The sequence below is a fragment of the Rhinolophus ferrumequinum genome, chromosome 5 (assembly GCF_004115265.2).
Source record: "Rhinolophus ferrumequinum isolate MPI-CBG mRhiFer1 chromosome 5, mRhiFer1_v1.p, whole genome shotgun sequence".
NCBI lineage: Eukaryota > Metazoa > Chordata > Mammalia > Chiroptera > Rhinolophidae > Rhinolophus > Rhinolophus ferrumequinum.
Genome location: NC_046288.1, coordinates 187,291 through 204,793, shown reverse-complemented (window position 1 = coordinate 204,793; position 17,503 = coordinate 187,291). Strand labels below are relative to the sequence as shown.

Here is a 17,503-nt window from a genome sequence, read left to right as displayed (position 1 = left end):
AATAATTACTGTATTTTCACCTTTCAGTCTCTTCATCATCACTCGTCTTTCATTTCTTTACTCTTCTCCTACAAGCTCTTATAAGTCAACACAAATAGAGATTTCTTGCTCCTTTCACTTTAAAAGTATCTTTCCTGCATGTTCTTGTCCAGCTAAGAGTTTGCATATTACGTTGTCTAATAAACTATCTATCTTATATGATGATTTTTATAAATCTCTTAAATTAGCTGAAAAGCAGCTGGATAATGTATCCAGCTACTCAGAGTTTGGAAAATAGAAGCAGCACTTTTTCTAAAAAGCCTCCCCGACCAACTCTGCCTTCCCAACCTCTTATTCTTGTCTTATGCTAAGGGCTGGGTAATTAAATGCTGCACCGAGGCCTGAAACAATGGCTCACTTCTTCATGTGTGTTTCATAATGTCTTGTGTTCGGCTCCCATTGTGGATGGCCTGGGAAGGATGTTTCTCCTCCTATGGTAGGTAGATGCCTTCGGTTCCCTTGGTCTTGGACCCATGTGCAAACTGTATGCAGAGTAGAGATTGGCTCCCTCGTGCTGGGCATGACCTGGGTACGCGTCTGACTGCATAGACAGCTAAAGTATTAGAGGATGTCATGTGGTGCTGTGGCAGGTTCCTAGGCTCGGGGGCTTTCACAGCTCTTGGTTTCTTGTGAGAAACTATTCTGCTTATGAATCCACAGTTGGCCTATACCAACCCTTCTTGCTTCTATCTCCTGAGTGTGGAAAAGTGACCAGAACGACCACATCTGATTAGGGACGGGGAGAAAGCCACATGCCTACAAGAGCTGGGGAATCTTACAAGGAATGTATGATTTTCCTGGCTGTTATTACCCACCCTCAGCCCCACCCCCCCCAAAAAAAAAATAAGAAAGAAAGAAAAAGGCAACTTTTTGTGTCTCCATGATGAAAATACGTAGTTTGTATACTCTTATCTATGAGAGCCAGGCTGTTTTGTTTAATACTTTGATTCAAGGCAGTAACTACTATCTTCTCATTGCTCATTCACCATCTATTTCTGGGCATCTGGAGAGAATTTAAATTGGAGGATTTGATTCTTAAGTCACTTTTGAGTATGTATAGTATATCACCAAAACCAAGCGTGTTGATAAATGGATCTGGTTTGTTCTGGAAATGCCATTTTTGCTTCTTTTCTGTTTTGCACAGCTTTCTGCCCCCCTGCCCCCATTTATTTTAAAATTGTTTTTTATTATTGATTGTTAAAAATATTAAATTTCTCTCTAGAGTCATAAAAATCTATGGGAAAGGATAGAAAATATAAGAAATAGCAGAGGATTGCTTTGGTCCAAAAAAATGTATTAGGCTTGTTGTCCCTCTCTCTAAATCTATAATTTTTAATGACTAAAATAAACATATTTTCTCTTTAGCTGCTGAGGTATCTTATTTACTTATACTAGCATATGACATTTATAAGACAATACTCATATGTATAGTAGCCGCTTGCCATTTAAATATATTTAAATCATGTAAGCATGCCATTCTTTTATATCTAAATTTGCATGAAATGGCTTTGCAAAATCTTTTCTCTATATTATACTTGTTCTTCTTTCCTGGTAGTCAATGAGCTCAGGTATTTTTGTAAATCTAAGATCATAAGGGTGCTTGCTTTCTCTTTTATACTTTCTTTGATTTGTGTTTAAGCGCTATATTTTTAATATCGTATGATGCCCACAGAAATACCTCTCCTGAATATTACTTTTCGTAAGGCTGTATTTGTGGAGCCTAATTATTTTAGACTTGCTACGTCTACTTTGCGTGGCCATTGGCAATGGAGGTCGCAGCACAGGGTGACCCCGAGTACTCTGGGAAATGACCAGCTCAGCTTACCCTCCAGCAGACACCCAGCCAAGAGTCATTCTCAGTTCTCAGCCTGTCCCTGGACCTTTATTTAGGTGGCTTCGAGACTACTACCTTTAGCATTTGGGTTCTCATTAGCCCTTCGGTCCCAGATTTTCTGACATTCCGTTGTTGTTCAAGAGCAAAGCCATCAGCAGGCCTAGACAGGACCCCCTCAATCCTCCTTCACAGCTCGATTCAACATCATGACCAGTACACTCTGTTTTGGTGATGTTAGTATTGGTGGTGGCCAAGTTGTTTGCATGGTGGTTCTGCACCCCTTATCCCTGTTCCTCTTTAGAGATCGTATAGCTCCAGCCACCTCTCATGGCTGCTGTAAAAATAACAGATTAAAAATAACCAAAAAACTGTTTGTAAAACCTCATCACTCTGTCGATGTATAATAAAACAATGCTCTGTTCTTTCTGAAGCAGGCCTGAATAAAATATTCTACTAAGGGCAGCAGAAACTAAGTTTACTTTAGTTTATAAAAGCTTATTATGCTACCCTAGAAAGAAAAAATTCTATGTTAGGTTGAATAATTAGTTTTTGATGACCCCGTGTGGATTAATATATGTCACCCTATTTTCCCAAAGGAAAGATAAAAAAAATACAAGACTTACAAAAATAAAAGGCCCCACCATCATAGCAATATAGAGCTGGGCCAACGTGTTTATTTTCAAAACAGAAAACAGATCTTATAACAGTATATTATTACTGTTGCTGTTCCAATTAGAAGAAGGAGGGTGGTTTGATTATTCTGAAGTAGTCTGTAATATATTACAATGAAAATCTTGGTGTGTGTTTTTTTTTTTTTCAACGTTGTGTTTGTAATGACAGTCTCTGAATTACATGTCATAGCATAGTAAAAATGGTAATAACTGGGGAAGGTAATGCAAGTAAAGTGTTTTGTCCCCCCCAAAAATGTGTTTTTAGTGGTATTATATTTAAGCAAAAGTACACAATACAAAGTATTATTGAAGCTGGAGTCTCCCATTTCTGAAGAATATTTCCCTATGGAAATGTATACACGCATCTGCTATTCACACGAAGGGAGAATCAATAATGTGAATCATTACATACAGCCTTAAGACTGTGAATAGACCCTTTGGGAATATTAGAAATCCATAATGGTTTTTGATCAGTAGCATAGAAATAGTGCCTTGTGCAGCTACCTTGGAATGAACACTCAGGAATTCCAGCATGCTGGAATTCTTTCCTGAAAGCAACCTACTTCTAATGCTCCACCACAGTTCTGTTCATGGAGCAGCCCCTTTACCATCTACATCAGATCACCCGGGAGCTTATTCTTCACCATATCTGTGACCTACATAATCAAATCTCAGAGATGAGACAGGAATCTGTCCTTCTGAGACATTCCCCTATGAATTGTATCCTTCTTCTCTGCAGCATTCTCAGAAGATGGGTTGGAGGCGAGGGTGCAATAGTAGAAATCCTGTGTGGGGCTTAGCACCTCCATGGAATTTGGAGTGGATCCATGACTAGTGACGGATGACTGAGTGTCACGTCTTCACTTCAAGAATCATAACTCTATAGCACTTACTATGTGCCAAGCACAGTTCCGAGAGCTTTACACTTAGTACAGCCGGTCCTCGAATAACATTGTTTTTCATTCAACATCATTTTGTTATAATGTTGATGACAAAGAAAAACAAAACAGAGCATAAGAAAAAAGAAATTGATTCCCAGCTGAGACCACGGTTCGTGTGGAGCTCACGCGTTCTTCCCATGTCAGTGTGGGTTTTCTCCGGGGACTCCGGTTTCCTCCCACCTCCCAAAGAGGGGCAGTTAGGGGAATTGTCATGTCTAAATTGTCCCTGTCTGAGTTCAGCGTGTGGGTGGAGTGTGCCCTGCAATGGAAGGCCACCCCGTCCAGGGTGGATGCCACCTATGCCCTGAGTTGCTGGAGGAGAATGCCATCCAATTGCTATCAACAAAAATCTTCCCAATTTTCATTTCAAAGTCCCTCCCCACCCCGGTTTAGACTTTAAATGACGGTTCCTGAAATTAAAAGCAGAAAATGGCAGAACCTTTAAATGTAGAGATGTGTGAACACAGAACACTGACATGCCAAGTAACAGTTTAAACAGCTTAAGTGTGTTAAGAACATTGAAATGTATTTGAAATGTAGAAGGATGGGTAATACTGTTCATCTTGTGTCTAAAATATGCGTTTTTCTATTAATGAATGCAGCAGATGAACTGTGAGTAGGGAGATTGTCATTTGCTACTGTTCTGAAAGATCCAAGAAGTTTGTGAACATCCTCTTTTTCACTGTGTCATTTCTGGTATTAATGCAGTTAGACAGGTTTAACACCAAGATTCCCAAGTCTGAAATGTCATTTCTAGAGATGGTAATTTGAAGAATTTGAAAAGCATGGCAATAATGTCAGCCAGTTCGTATATCAAAGGAAAAATACTTTTTGATGGTTTTTCAGAGATACTGAAGAGCTTGAAAACACATGGATAGAGCCAGACTTTCCAGCCAATTTCTAGATTATTACAAATGCATATTTTTCATTTGAAAGGCCTTCTGCTGAAGAAGGTCCTATTAATATTTTGTAATTTAATACTACTCAGTTATATATTTATTAAACAAGTCGACCTTCTAGAACTACAGTGTGGCAGCTATTAAGTTGATCTCGGGAGAAATCGCCCTCATAAAGCTTCAGCTAAGAATCAAAGTCCATCCAGTTTTCAGAACTAGTAGCCCAACTTGTATGTAAAAAGGAGGGCCTTTATAACAATTAATGCTCCTTGCAACATACAGGCACACACAGCAGTTATTCGTGCATAGTTAGGAAGTCATTTTCTGAGACTTTGGCTGGAAACCTACCTTTCATGGATGAAACATTTTGGGTAACATCTCCAAAATTCCCCTTGAGAAAATGAAGTCACAAAACCCATCAGACACTTAAAGTGAGTAGATATTCTTTAATGTGGCTCCAGTGCTGTTTGTCTTGGCATGTTGCGGTACTTTGGCACAGCATAGCGTCAGAAAAGCCATTTTGTCTTTGAAGATGATAGATTCTGCACACTTAATCCTTTAATCTGAGCTGATGGGCTGTGCCCAGGGTAAAAGTATTTTATCCTTACATAATGGTTTTCATATTAAGTGTGAACAATGCTTATTTTTCTGGTGACTGCATTCAACCCCATATACTAGATGTAAAACAAAAGTAAGAGAGAAGGTTAATTTTTTTTATTTCACAAGGATTTATATGAAGCTTGATATATGTGCTCAAACTGTCTTGACAAAATATTAAATCATGTGGTGTTCATAACAAGCCTAAGCATCTAGTACTATTAGCCCCATTTTATAGGTGACAAGGTTGAAGCACAGAGAAGGCAAGCAGCCGGCCAGCTGTCACACAGATAGTCTATGGGTTCAACTGCTGTCTGGTTCCAAGGTCTGGGGCCCAATCACTGCACTATGCTGCCTCGTGCCTCACACCAGACCACACTCCTAGTTCCTAACTACAAGCTAATAATAGAAATGTGAATCTTCAATATTTCCAAACCTCCTTTTGGTCACTCACCAACAGCTTCCTCCCCGTAGACCACATTCTAATCTTCAAAGTGAAGTTTCAGACTGAAAGTTTTAGACTTTGGGAAGGTGGAGCCTTTGAGATCACAGTGGCGCAATCTTGGTAGACGAGACTATACAGAATAACTTAGCATTACGAATATTTAACATATTCAGTGAAAAAGATTAAAAGTGAAGTTGAGACGTCATAACTGGGTGGTACTCTGCTTATTTGAAAAGTTTCTTTCAAGTTACAAATTCCAGTTCCTATACCGTTAGGCCTCCAGTTCAGACTGATGAAGTCAGAATAGCTGTGCATTTTCCCAGAACAAAGATACAGCTAGGAATTAATAAGGATCCACCAGCCTCAAGCTCCGCATAATAAGGAAAGCCATCAAAGCTATAGCTTTCTAACTGATAAGGAACCAAAGAGCATTCTTACAGTTTTATCCACAGACATGGGTACTCCAGGCACAGTAGAGATGTGCTGTTAGTGGTGGTAGTAGTTGAAATATAACCTGTCCTGAAAGCTTTGGGATGTCAGCTTACCCCCATCCTGACCAGGGAACTCATCACTGTTGGTCCAAAATAGAAGAGCATGGTTTCTAATTTTTATTTCCTGGCAGATGGAGAGGATAAGGCATTGACAGAAAGGCTGCTGAAGGTAGCGATCCTGGAGATCAGGACATCTGGGCATCATTCACCATGGAGGGGCCAGCCCATGTGAGAGGTAGCAGGAAGGAAAAGAGTCTTTGGCCGGGGCCTGGAAGTCATGGCTGGAGGAAACACTGGCTTCCTTTTTGGAAAAGATTTTTCTTCAAACTCTGAAATGATCTTGGAAACCACTCGTTCTTTAAGGCCCCAGAATAAATAATTTAGCTAGTATATTGCAAAAAAAACACACAAAAATACTAGATCCATCTATTAAGATGAGGTGGGTTGCATTGTATAATTCTCACTACTCGGAAAGCTTGAAAAGCTCCCCCACTCTCAAGGCTCCAGTAACGCTTCTGAGAGCAGTAACCTGGATACTCACCAAGCTTTAGTTGCAGTCTCATCCTGTCATGTGAAATTTTAAAGTGGAACTCACTATTTTGATTGGTGAAACTAGAAGAAGCAGTTTAGTCATCAACAGATAAGCGTTACGGGTTATTTATTGGGTGGTTTTTTTCCCCCTTCCTTTTTGGGAAAAATTAGAATGATTTATCTTTACTCATTCAAAAACTCTAACTACCCTAAGGAGAAAATGACCACAAAAATTTTCTCTAAAAGTGATGCAGCCACAGCTGTCTAGGAGTCATTTAGCGGTAATGCACTTCGGGCGATAGAAGAGTGATTATACAGATCTCACGTCTAAGAAAATGTCATTCTAATTAAAGTGTGAGGAAGAGCTCAAGAGACCTTATTTAGATTCCCTATTCTGTGATTTGGACAAATATTTTGATATTACAGATTAAATCATAAGGAGAAAAAAAAGTCTTTTTGTATCTCTAGGGTCTAAAACACTAGCAAAAAGAACAGAAAAAGTGTTTAACAGATTTTTGATAGGTTATTATTCCACAGGCTTTCTATATGTAAACAATGCATTTGACCTTGCCAGGGTCCTTGAAGGTGGCTTTAGCAACAGAAATCACTTGGATAATGGAATGCAGCAGTTAAAAATATGACCTTCAGAGTCCGCTGACAGGGAGCCGAGCCTCATAGCCCCCACTGCCTAACTGAGTCCTTTGCGGGTTTCTGGACTCCTCTAAGCTACACTGTCATTTTTGTAAATAAGGGCCATGGGTGCTCTCTCACAGGGATGTTGTAAGCATTTAACTAGATAACATTTGTAGAGTGCCTCGCATGAGAAGAAGCATTCGATCAATTTTAGTAATTGTTTTAAAGATAACCCCTTCTTGCAACATTGGGGTCTCTCAATATTCACATTTACACTGGGTGGAGCTGGATTTTGAATTCTTTCAACCTGTTTCTATTTCATAGACAAAATCCACTGCCACATCAGGAAGGCCAAATGGTAGATTATTATTTATTAACAAAGGGTAAGGCTAAAGTGAAAGTTCAGTGAGCAAAGCAAGTTATAAAACGTATACAGAAGCACCCCATTTTAAAAAAATGTATGTAAACTTGCTTAGGAGGCCATATATCCAAATAGTAACATTAGTTAATCCTAAATGCCCTTTATTTTCTCTTTTATACTTTTCGCCAGATTTTCTGCAGTGAACCTGTATTTTCTTATTAGAGAAAAACAACAAATGCTAATTTTATAAGAAAAGCAACATAAAGTCACAGTGGATCCAATCTGTAGGAGTGGCAAGCCCAGGCTGCATCTAGTGCGTGCAGAAGTAGAGAGAGACCGTGGTGATGGGAGCAGAGAGCCCCGGAGATCACTACACCCATTTGGTGTAAGAACCTGCAAATTTGGAGCAGTCGGTATTTCAGAATCTTCAGTGAGGTTTTCTATTTGCCCAAATCACCAGAGTCTTGTTCTTTATCTCACTTGTTCCAAGTATGTAAATTCCTCCAGCAACTGATCGGGTGTCTGAGAGGCTCTTGGAACTAAACCCTGGCTGTCCACACCTGCTGTCACCAGTCATGGCCCCCAAACTGACCAAGGGTGAGGAAACACAGTTGTCAAGCATCTGGAGCTCTGACTTTATTTTAACTTAGGGAAATATATCGTATACAATTTTCAGATTATTTAATTTAAAAATACTCATATTCTTAATCATACTTAATTTTATTTACATTTCAGTGGTGTGAGTAATATTTTGTGGAACATTTAAAAACATTCCTAACTAGGGCTTATTAATTAAATTTGGGGGAAAAAAAATCTCAGAGCAAAAGAGTTGGCCATAGTTTTGTCTCTTTTATGACAACTTTTATTTCAGGAATATATATCAAAATTAATGTATTTGTAAATTGCATTTGCCAAAGTTGACCGGACACTTTGCCCATAGAGTTTTGAGTTTACCCATCTCGAGTTGCAGTAGAACTGAATTTTCTGTATAATTGTTTCTCTACTTAACTTTATAAGAAAACACATATCCCAACCGAGGATAGCCCCACTTTAGGTTTCAACATGGTTTGGGTTTTACAGCGTTCAAGATTTTCCTAACTACGCACCTCTTTTTTTTTTCTTTCCTTTTCTTTTTTGGTCTTAAAACACGCTCTTTTGGCTGGTTCAATAAGTTGTTCCTGCCAACCAGTTGCTTTTATGGTAATTGACAGTGTAGCTGATTTTTGGAACCTTAGAATGTAAAACGCATTTTAGCTCAGACTCCAGAGATGCTGAGCCAAGCTACTCGCAGAGTAAGAGCCACAGCTGAGCAGAACGTAGGGCAGTCATACCCTTAGTCTGTGCATGTTAATTAATGGCAGTGAAACGTCTGTTCTAGCTCAGACTTAAGATTTCCCTCTCTTCGGCAACATTCAGAATCCTTCCTTCTCCTGTCAGATTGTTTCTTGAGCTACTTACTGGGTGCCCATTCTGGAGGGGGGCTGGGGAGACCACCTGTCTGAGGTGGGCAGAAGTGAGCCCCTGAGCCCTGGTGATGGGTGAACACACACTGCTCCTTGAACACAGTCTATAGGCTGAAAAGGCACAAAATACAGATCCAGATAAGGGCCAGCAAGCTTATACTTCAAAGGAAAAGAGCATAAGAAAAAACAAAAATCTTCTCATTTAATACAGTTATTTAATATGAGTAGATTGTAAATTTTCTGAGTTCCCCTCAAATGATACCAGTTCTCTAAAATAACTGGAGCATTTTCCCAAATTTCATCTCAGCACAACAAATAGAAAAAACTCTCCCCAAACTGCCAGATCTCTATAAGCCCTTTGCTTTCCTACAAAAGCACAAATATTTCTGAGTAAAAGGGCCCCTGTTTGCTATCTTCCTTCTACTCGTTCTTCTGGGAACTAGAACACACTACACTGCAGGAGGTGGCTCTTGGACGCATAATGTCCTAGTGACACTGGGCAGCCCCCCAATAACAGCAACAGGAAAGCATGCCCTCCTAACACCAATTTACGTTTCGAACCAAAACCGCCCTGGACACAGAGATTCCCCAATAGCAGTAGTAGTCAGCTTTTTCTTGTTCGTTTGAAATCTTTGACAAATCTTTGTTACACGCTGTTTTAGCATTGACTATTGATGAAGAAGCAAAATGTTTCTTCTATTCCTTACTTTTTGCAAAGGCTTTTCTTCTGTTGCTGGGAATCTGAATCTATACCTGATGACACTGCATGTACTCGTCTGCCTTAGAAATAAAATACAGGATTCAGTCTTTTGAATACTGCCGAATACACTGTTGAAATTTGTGAAACTAATTAGGAATACCCGATCAGGGATTGGAGTCTGTGTTTTTACACTTCAAAGGTATTTTCATAGGCACCAAACTGTAAAACACAGACACCCAAAGAGTAAGCAGAATTTTATAATCTCACAGTTGGCTGCAGTAAACTTGTTTCTCGGTGGAAGGAGTTCAAGGAGGCATCCACGGGGGGCACTAGCGGCATCCAGTCTTTCATGGGGGTGCGGGACCTGCAAGTTCACTCTTCGTCTCAAATAGAAGCTCTCCGTGGACCTTAACGGTGAATGGCACGTTCTCCTTGTCTTGAGAGGCAGGCTCCATTCATTCTGGCATCTCTGGGCTCTGTAACCCATCACTTATTTGATAGCCACCGGCTGCGCAGTAATCACTCTCAGGTTGACCATTCAGGTAGGGAGTCTGATTCTGGCCGCCCGTGCCTGGGAGACTGCTTGTTTAGGAGCCAGAGCATCAGTTACATGGTCTTTTCTAAATTATGTTTCGTTATTTCCCTAATGTTATTTAAGCTTCATGGAACTTATTCTGCTTTTGCCAAGTCTTTCCATTGAATAAATATCTCCATAACCTATTGCTTCACTCTGGCAACAGAATTGTTGCAATTTGTGGGCAAAATTGAGCAAAGGCCTAACTCTTTTATTTTTATTTTTTTCTCTGTAAAATGTCCAATGTTTCTGGCTTTCTTCCTCCTAAACAAAGGCCTTGACTTGTTCTGTGTTCTGGTAGCGCCTTGTCTCTGTCATTACCGAGTAAAGATTTACAGATAACAGCACTAAACAAAGAATGATTAAATGGACATCACAGAGACATGCTGTCCACACACAGAGTCACTAATGCTAAATAAGTTAAGACACAAAGTGCTTAGAATAGTGCCTGGCACATACGAAGTGATCTGTAAACTAGGATTATCAGAGTTCTGTGAATTACAAGCTGTCATTCTTTTCCTCCCTTTGCATGAGTACTTTTATAATTCCAAAATTATTGAAAGCAGCAGAGGTGTAGCTAACTATCCAGGCCCACCTAGTAGGAGCCAGAAAATCCAGAGGCTGACCAGCCAACGCTCACAGATCCAATTATTAATATTTCCCCAAAGGATTCCTCAAATGAAAGGAGGAACTAACATTTGTTGTTCCATTTGGGGCCAGACATACATCATCTAATTTATTCTTCCTAACAACCTTGTCATTTTTTTACTAAGTGCTTTTGTTTTGTTTGCTTGCTTTTTTTTTTTTTTTTTTTTTTTTTTTTTTTTTTTTTAAAGCTCCCTGGGTCCCTGGGTGAAGGGTTGTGCAAAGAGTTCATAGTAACCTATTATTGTCTCCCGGCCTACTCTATAAGGCCCGACTCCTGATTCTTTTCCTTCACAGAGGGCATTGCAGTTTAGCTGCCTAATCTACATGTCATGTACATATTTTCTCTTGACCGTGTCTTCCCTGGGAAATTTTGCCATGGTTGGACTATATTATGATCATGTTGATGTTCTTTTCAAGCCTCTTCCAGTTGCATGACTCTCGTAGAGCCCAGAGCTAGAAATTATGCTGCATGGCCTAACTAGCCTTGAACACTACAGAGAGGAAGAAAAATGCCTTCAGAAATATTGAGTTTGGGGGTGGTAAAAGAAAGGGAGAGGACTGAGTGCAGGAAAAGACAACTTTCCAAAGGCCACATAATTAGAAGATGGTCTGGGCAAACACTGCGTTTTTCATGTCTCCTGCACGCGGCACAGCACCTCTTCCTGTAGCTGTTCAGTAACGGTGATTGTTGACGATGATGGTGGTGACGATGGTGACTTAACTGCTACATAGTTTTGGAGTGTCATAGGCTGATGGGGACTCCCAACCCCACTCCTTTGTCCCCACTCCCCTGCCATGCTGGTAGCCCCTCTTTCCCTCCACCTGTCTGTTTTTGTGTTCCCAATACCATATTCTTTCAGTCAGAGAGTTAATCAAGATCAATAACCCGTTTCATCTTTCTGTATATTGATGTGGTATTGGTAGACATTAGTGTTCTGAGTGAGGGAGCAAATCTAAACCAAAGGTGAGAGTGCATAAGCAAAAGCTTCCACCCTAACTTTCATTTCCTGCAGCAGCAGGATAAGGAGTTCATTTGGAGCTTGAAGACTGGTGCCTACTTACGCCAGGAAGCCCTGTGTTGCTGTCAGCATTGGGTCTGTTACTCATTTGCTCACTAGCGAAATGGATCTATTTGCCAGTCTTGTTTCTGAGATGGAGGTTTGATTCCCATGAAATCATAGACTACTGAGACAGAGGTACCCTGAAGATCGTCTAGGAATTCCCTTACTTTATAGTTGGGGAAATTGCACCCCAAACATTGTAGCACTGTAATCTGCCCAAAGGTACACAGGACTGGTGGGGAAAACCCAGAACCTGGCCCCAGGTACAATTAGCACTCTTTTCCTTATACCATTCGCGTCCTCATGAAAAGGCCCGATTTCTCAGAAAAATTAAGCTCAGATTTTTGTATATCTATGAAAGCTACTTTTCCTTCTTTATTTCCTGTTCTCATCATATTACTGGTTCTTTGCAAAGAGATTTGTTTTTGTACCTTAATTTTAACTACCTTTGCAAGAAAAAAGAAAACAAACCTAATTTTCAACTATATTTTCTGATGAACTTTTATTCCAGATAATTAATGATGAAATTCCTGAGGTTGAAAAAAGAGAAAAAGAAAAGTAATTGAATTTCTGCTTTTCTTTACAGACACTCTGGAAAATGGATCCAATAAGGGTGACAGGTGAGCAATAGGATTTTATTTGCCATTTGTGCTTTTCAGTGATAGCATTTTCTACGTACACTGCAGTGAATTTGATCATTTTCTCTCTGTTTTGCTTAAATCCAGTGCAGCTAATAGAAAGGGACCAAACAAGGATGACACATACTGGAAGGAGATCAATGCAGCTATGGCCTTAACAAATCTTGCACAGGGAAAAGACAAACTGCAGGGAACTACCAGCTGCATCATCCAGAAGTCATCACATATAGCAGAAGTAAAGACAGTCAAAGTGCCACTGGTTCAACAATTTTAAGAGTTATCGCTTTTCAGATCAATGGCTATTCTTCACGTTGGTGTTTTTCTTTCATAAATTTTCATCTTAAGAGCCAAAGCAGGAGTGAAAATGACTCCCTTTCAAACCTCTTCTTATTTTTAAATATCCTCAATATATCACTTAGTTGCTTCTGTAAAAGACATATAAATTATAAAAAAAACTCACTTTAATCAAAAGTATTAACTTATTTTATGTTACTCAAACTATGCATACAAGTGTCTGCATTGCCATTACAGTAAGTGCCTTGCTTCCCGAAAATAAGCTACAACGTGGGCACAGCAGAGCAGCTATGCCTCAAAATGACAGTGCCCGTAAGGCTTATTAGTCTGTGTTTGTCATTCCAGATGGACTTGACCATTCCAGGACTGAAACCATAATTGCCGAAAGCCCTTGAAATGTATTCAACAATTCACATGTTAAAACTTGGAAATCTATTCAGCCCAAATGAAATGTTTCTTTAAAAAAAAAAACAAAACCTTTTTCTGTATTTAAAATTGTTCGGTGTGCTTTATAGAGCGACAGTGAGAATTTTATGCATGTATCTTGCCTGCATATCTGATATGTTACAAATTTCCAAAATGAAAGGTGTAGTGATCACATGTTGTGTATATTTAAGAAAAATCGCAATGAACACAGTGTGATCAGAAAAACTTTTTCCAAGCACTGCTGCAAAATACTGCAGTGCCCTTTAGAATTAATTTGGATTTTCTTTTTCTCAAGTTTTGCTGAACTTCTAAAAAATTTATTATATAGGTAATTCAAAATTTTTCTTTGTAGAACTAAACCCATAGTTTAGTTTTAAAACATAATCCTGTTTGCATTAAAGTTTGGTATTTTTTTGTGATGGAAGTTGTTTTTCATATGGAATGGCTAAAAACCTTTTACTTGGTTCATTTCAAATTACAATTGCTGATGGGCAATTTATATTGCAATGAGAACAAGACAAGGAAAGAAATGTATCTCTGTGAATATGCATATACACACGTAAAATTGATTTTTAAATTTAAAACATATGGAAAACAAAACATTGAACAGTCTCTGAATTTTGCCAAGTAGGACATTAAAGTAAAAATTAAGTGAAACCGTGCATTAAAAGAAAGAACATTTTGTTTCTAAATTAGACTATCACTGAGTGAAAATAATCAATATCGAGAAAGAAGAATATGTTTTTCAATCAAACAATAATATTCTAATCAGCTTGGGGAGACTTGAAACTTGGATAAACAGTAGAGACGCCAAGCATAACAGCGTATATGTGCTGCAGAGAAGTAAAAAGGATTTGACTCTTTTATGGTGGGATGTTTTTTTCTGCGTATGTAATCTATTTTGTAATTTTTTTGTTTTAAACTGGAAAGCATTTTTGTGAGTGTGAATGAGAGCCAGTAGTGCAGCCATGTGGTGACATTTTTCTTTATTTTGCAAAATGCTTTTAAAACCAAAGGCTGCTCTAGTTGATATATGGACATTACCAATCTTGATATAAATCGTAGGACACTTTTTCATGTAACAAAGCATTTGGGGATTGGGTTTATTTAGTGTAATGAAGATAATTTGATATAAAATATTTTGTATATATATATATTTTTACTTTGTTTTCTAAATTGCTGTTTGCAGTAACAGTAAGTGCAAAGCAAGATATGTAAGTTATGACTGTATGATCAGATGAAGTATGAGTTCCTTTGGTTTACATCCTTAAGTAATTACAGATCCATGATAAAAAAACCTTTTGAATCTTTATAAAATAGTTTTGCCAAAATGGTATCATGTCAATGAGAACTAAAGACAAGTACTTCATTCTTTTTCATACTATTATAAGTTATTCTGGTATGAAATATTTTAATAAAATTGTTTTTGTTTGGACTATTTTGGTTAGATGAATGGATGCTGGTTTTTTATTTGAATTAGTCATAATTCACTTTTGCCATCTTTTTAAAAGAATCAGCAAATTTGTTCTATGTTGTAAACTATGGATGACAAGCCAATATAGGACAGTTATTCACATGATTTTTTTTTTTTTTTTTTAAATACGAAAGCTTGGAGTCTGGCCTAGAAACACATCAAGAAGATTTTATAATTAACACATCCTTGGCAATATCTCCAATTGCAATTAATTTTAATTTATTTTTTCTTTTGCTGCTTTAACATTTTCTGGAAATTGAAGTCATCCTTTAAAAGAATCTTGAACAATGCTGAGCCAGCAGCTGAGAATCTAACTCATAATTTATGTTGTAGAGAAATAGAATTACCTCTATGCTTTGTTTTGCCACATGTAATCATTTCAATAAAATTAATAACTGCCAGGAGTTCTTGACAGATTTAAAATAAAAGTTAATTTCTAGACCTCAATGATCATATGAATTTTATTTTCCTTTGAGAGTTGACCAGGTGGAGAAAGAAGCAGAACAGAGGGGCCCATTATATGCCATAATTCTCCTTAGTTTGGTAAGGGGTATGATATGAGAGTGCTGCATTTGTGTTAGGTTTGATTTCATCACCTCAGACCACCAACCCACCTTTTAAGAGCTGAGAAAAAGAGAGTGTGATTCTAACTGTTAAAATATATAACTTTAAAATGTACATTTTCACAAAATACATTCATTCTTTCAGTAGCTAGGACAATAAGCGTTATTTCTGTGCGCTATGTACTGGAAAGAACCTTGGCTTTGAAGCTAGACAGATTGATATTTGAATCCCAGCTCTGCCACTCACTGCTGTAAGATCCAGACACTCTGGGCTTCTGTTTCTTCATCTGTGAAGGGAGAGGAATGTGTTAAACCTTGTAGAGTTTGCTATAAGGTTTACAGATGATATACAGTTTATAAGGTGCCTACCAGAGTACCTGGCATTTTTTAAATAGATGTCAATAAATGGAAGCTGTTATCATATAATTATAATTCCTCTACATAGGGCTTATATGCAAGAAAGTAGAAATGCAGTAGAATATGAGACATGGGTACTTTAACGAAGAGCCTTGGGAAAGAAAAAATATCTGACATGAAAGACTGCAATGAAAGGGTGAAAGTTGGTATCACCATTAGAAAGATCTTCAAGGAAGATCATTTTATTATTAGTTTGAACTTCGTGGAGAAAAGCATAAAGTAAAACAAAGATAGAGAAGAACAGACACGCCAGTAGAAAACACAGCATGTGCGAGAGCTTCCTTCATTCAAATCAACAAGAATTGCTTTTCCCTCTCTTCATCCTGCTTGATACTGTTCAAGATGACTAAGAGCTCAAGTCACTGTATGTATTCTCTGCCTATTCCAAGTAGCAATGTTTAGCAAACAGTGGCAACAGCCACGGTCTGCTTTTAAATTCATCCAGCTCAATGGCACAACATCATGCAAATAAACACAGAGAATACGAGCAAGCTGCCCAGACTCTTCTGTCTGGGGCGGCTTAGGTTGGCCATGCCTCGGAGCGCAGTGTGGAGTGGTGGTCAGAACTGGGCTGGCACAGCCTTGCTGTGTCTCTTCACTCTTTAGTGACTTTGGGAATAAACATATAAGCCTTCAATACCCAGAGTTTGCATCTATAAAATCTGATCTATAAAATTTACTCCAAAGATCTGGTGTGTGGATTAAGTAAGACAGGGGATACAAAAGTGCTTTGCACACTGCGTGGTACTGTACAAATGTTAACGATTATTAATGTGTTCCAGATGACTCTGAAAGTTCTAATATCCCAAAATTTTGGAATTTTGGCAATATACATTGTGGTTTCCATGAAGCATATAGGACCCCTAGATTTTGTCAAATACATGTTATGATATACCATCTTTGGCCTTTTTAAGCACAAAGGATCTTTGGTCCTAAGCTTCTTTAAAACAGGTATGATCAGAATTAGGTGACTGACTGTCACACTGCAGGGAAAGAAGCCTGACTGCCCTACTTCCTAGCTTTGAGACACATCTTAGAGATGGACTAAAAATTTGGTTTGGGAGGTGTGTGCATTGCCCGTAACAATCTTTGTTGTTAAGGTGAGAAAAAGATTTCTGAGTTTAGAAAAACAAACTGATGTGTTTTTACATCTTTATGTAAAAATGACTCCATGGAAATTCACGTAAAGGTTGTCTCAGTAAGTCTTCTGAAATGAATTTCAGCCCAAAGCCAGTTTCTGGAAATTTAATTAGCAATGAGTCTAATCTGACTTGTATTCATGACTTTTAAAAAATTTCACATTTTAATTCATGTTTTCAAAAAGTATAAATGTAACTTATGCTATCTGTGGTAAAAGGGAAGCAGTATAGAAGAGTACGAGATGAAAAGCTCCATGGCCCATCTCTCCATGATTCCAACCCCACATCCCAAAGATAACCATGGTTAACAATGTCTTGTGTATGCTGACAGAAACTCTATGCATATCCAAACTTGTACTCTTTCATCTTGCACTTCTTACTATATTCATCAGACTGCTCTGCAACAGTTTTTCCATTCCATCATGTACATATATGTATCATATCTATATATAGGTAGATTTCATTATTTTAAATGACTAGATAGAATTTTATTTTGGGATCTTTTATAATTTATGTAGCAAATACCCCCTTGATGGACTTTTGGGTTATTTCCCATTTTTAGTTACTGTAAACTAATGCTATTCAAAGTGCTGCTTCACAAGGAGATAAGGAGCTTGCACCAGAATATAAATCAACAAACTTCTTAATTAAGAAAATTTTCTATGAA

General features: G+C 38.2%; 1 protein-coding gene across 9 annotated transcripts in view; it reads left to right on the top strand.

Annotated features, from left to right (window-relative positions):
• The window catches only part of MKX (mohawk homeobox), a 61,255-nt gene extending 46,091 nt beyond the window's left edge, over positions 1-15,164 (top strand). For 8 of the 9 annotated variants that reach the window (XM_033105278.1, XM_033105284.1, XM_033105281.1 and 5 more), the window contains 2 exons: positions 12,472-12,505; positions 12,611-15,164. In XM_033105278.1, coding sequence (XP_032961169.1) covers positions 12,472-12,505; positions 12,611-12,797 — 221 coding nt within the window. In that variant the 3' untranslated portion in view covers positions 12,798-15,164. The remainder of the gene's footprint in view (positions 1-12,471; positions 12,506-12,610) is intronic. The other variant, XM_033105285.1, reaches the window with a different exon arrangement.
• The last annotated feature ends 2,339 nt before the right edge of the window (positions 15,165-17,503 follow it).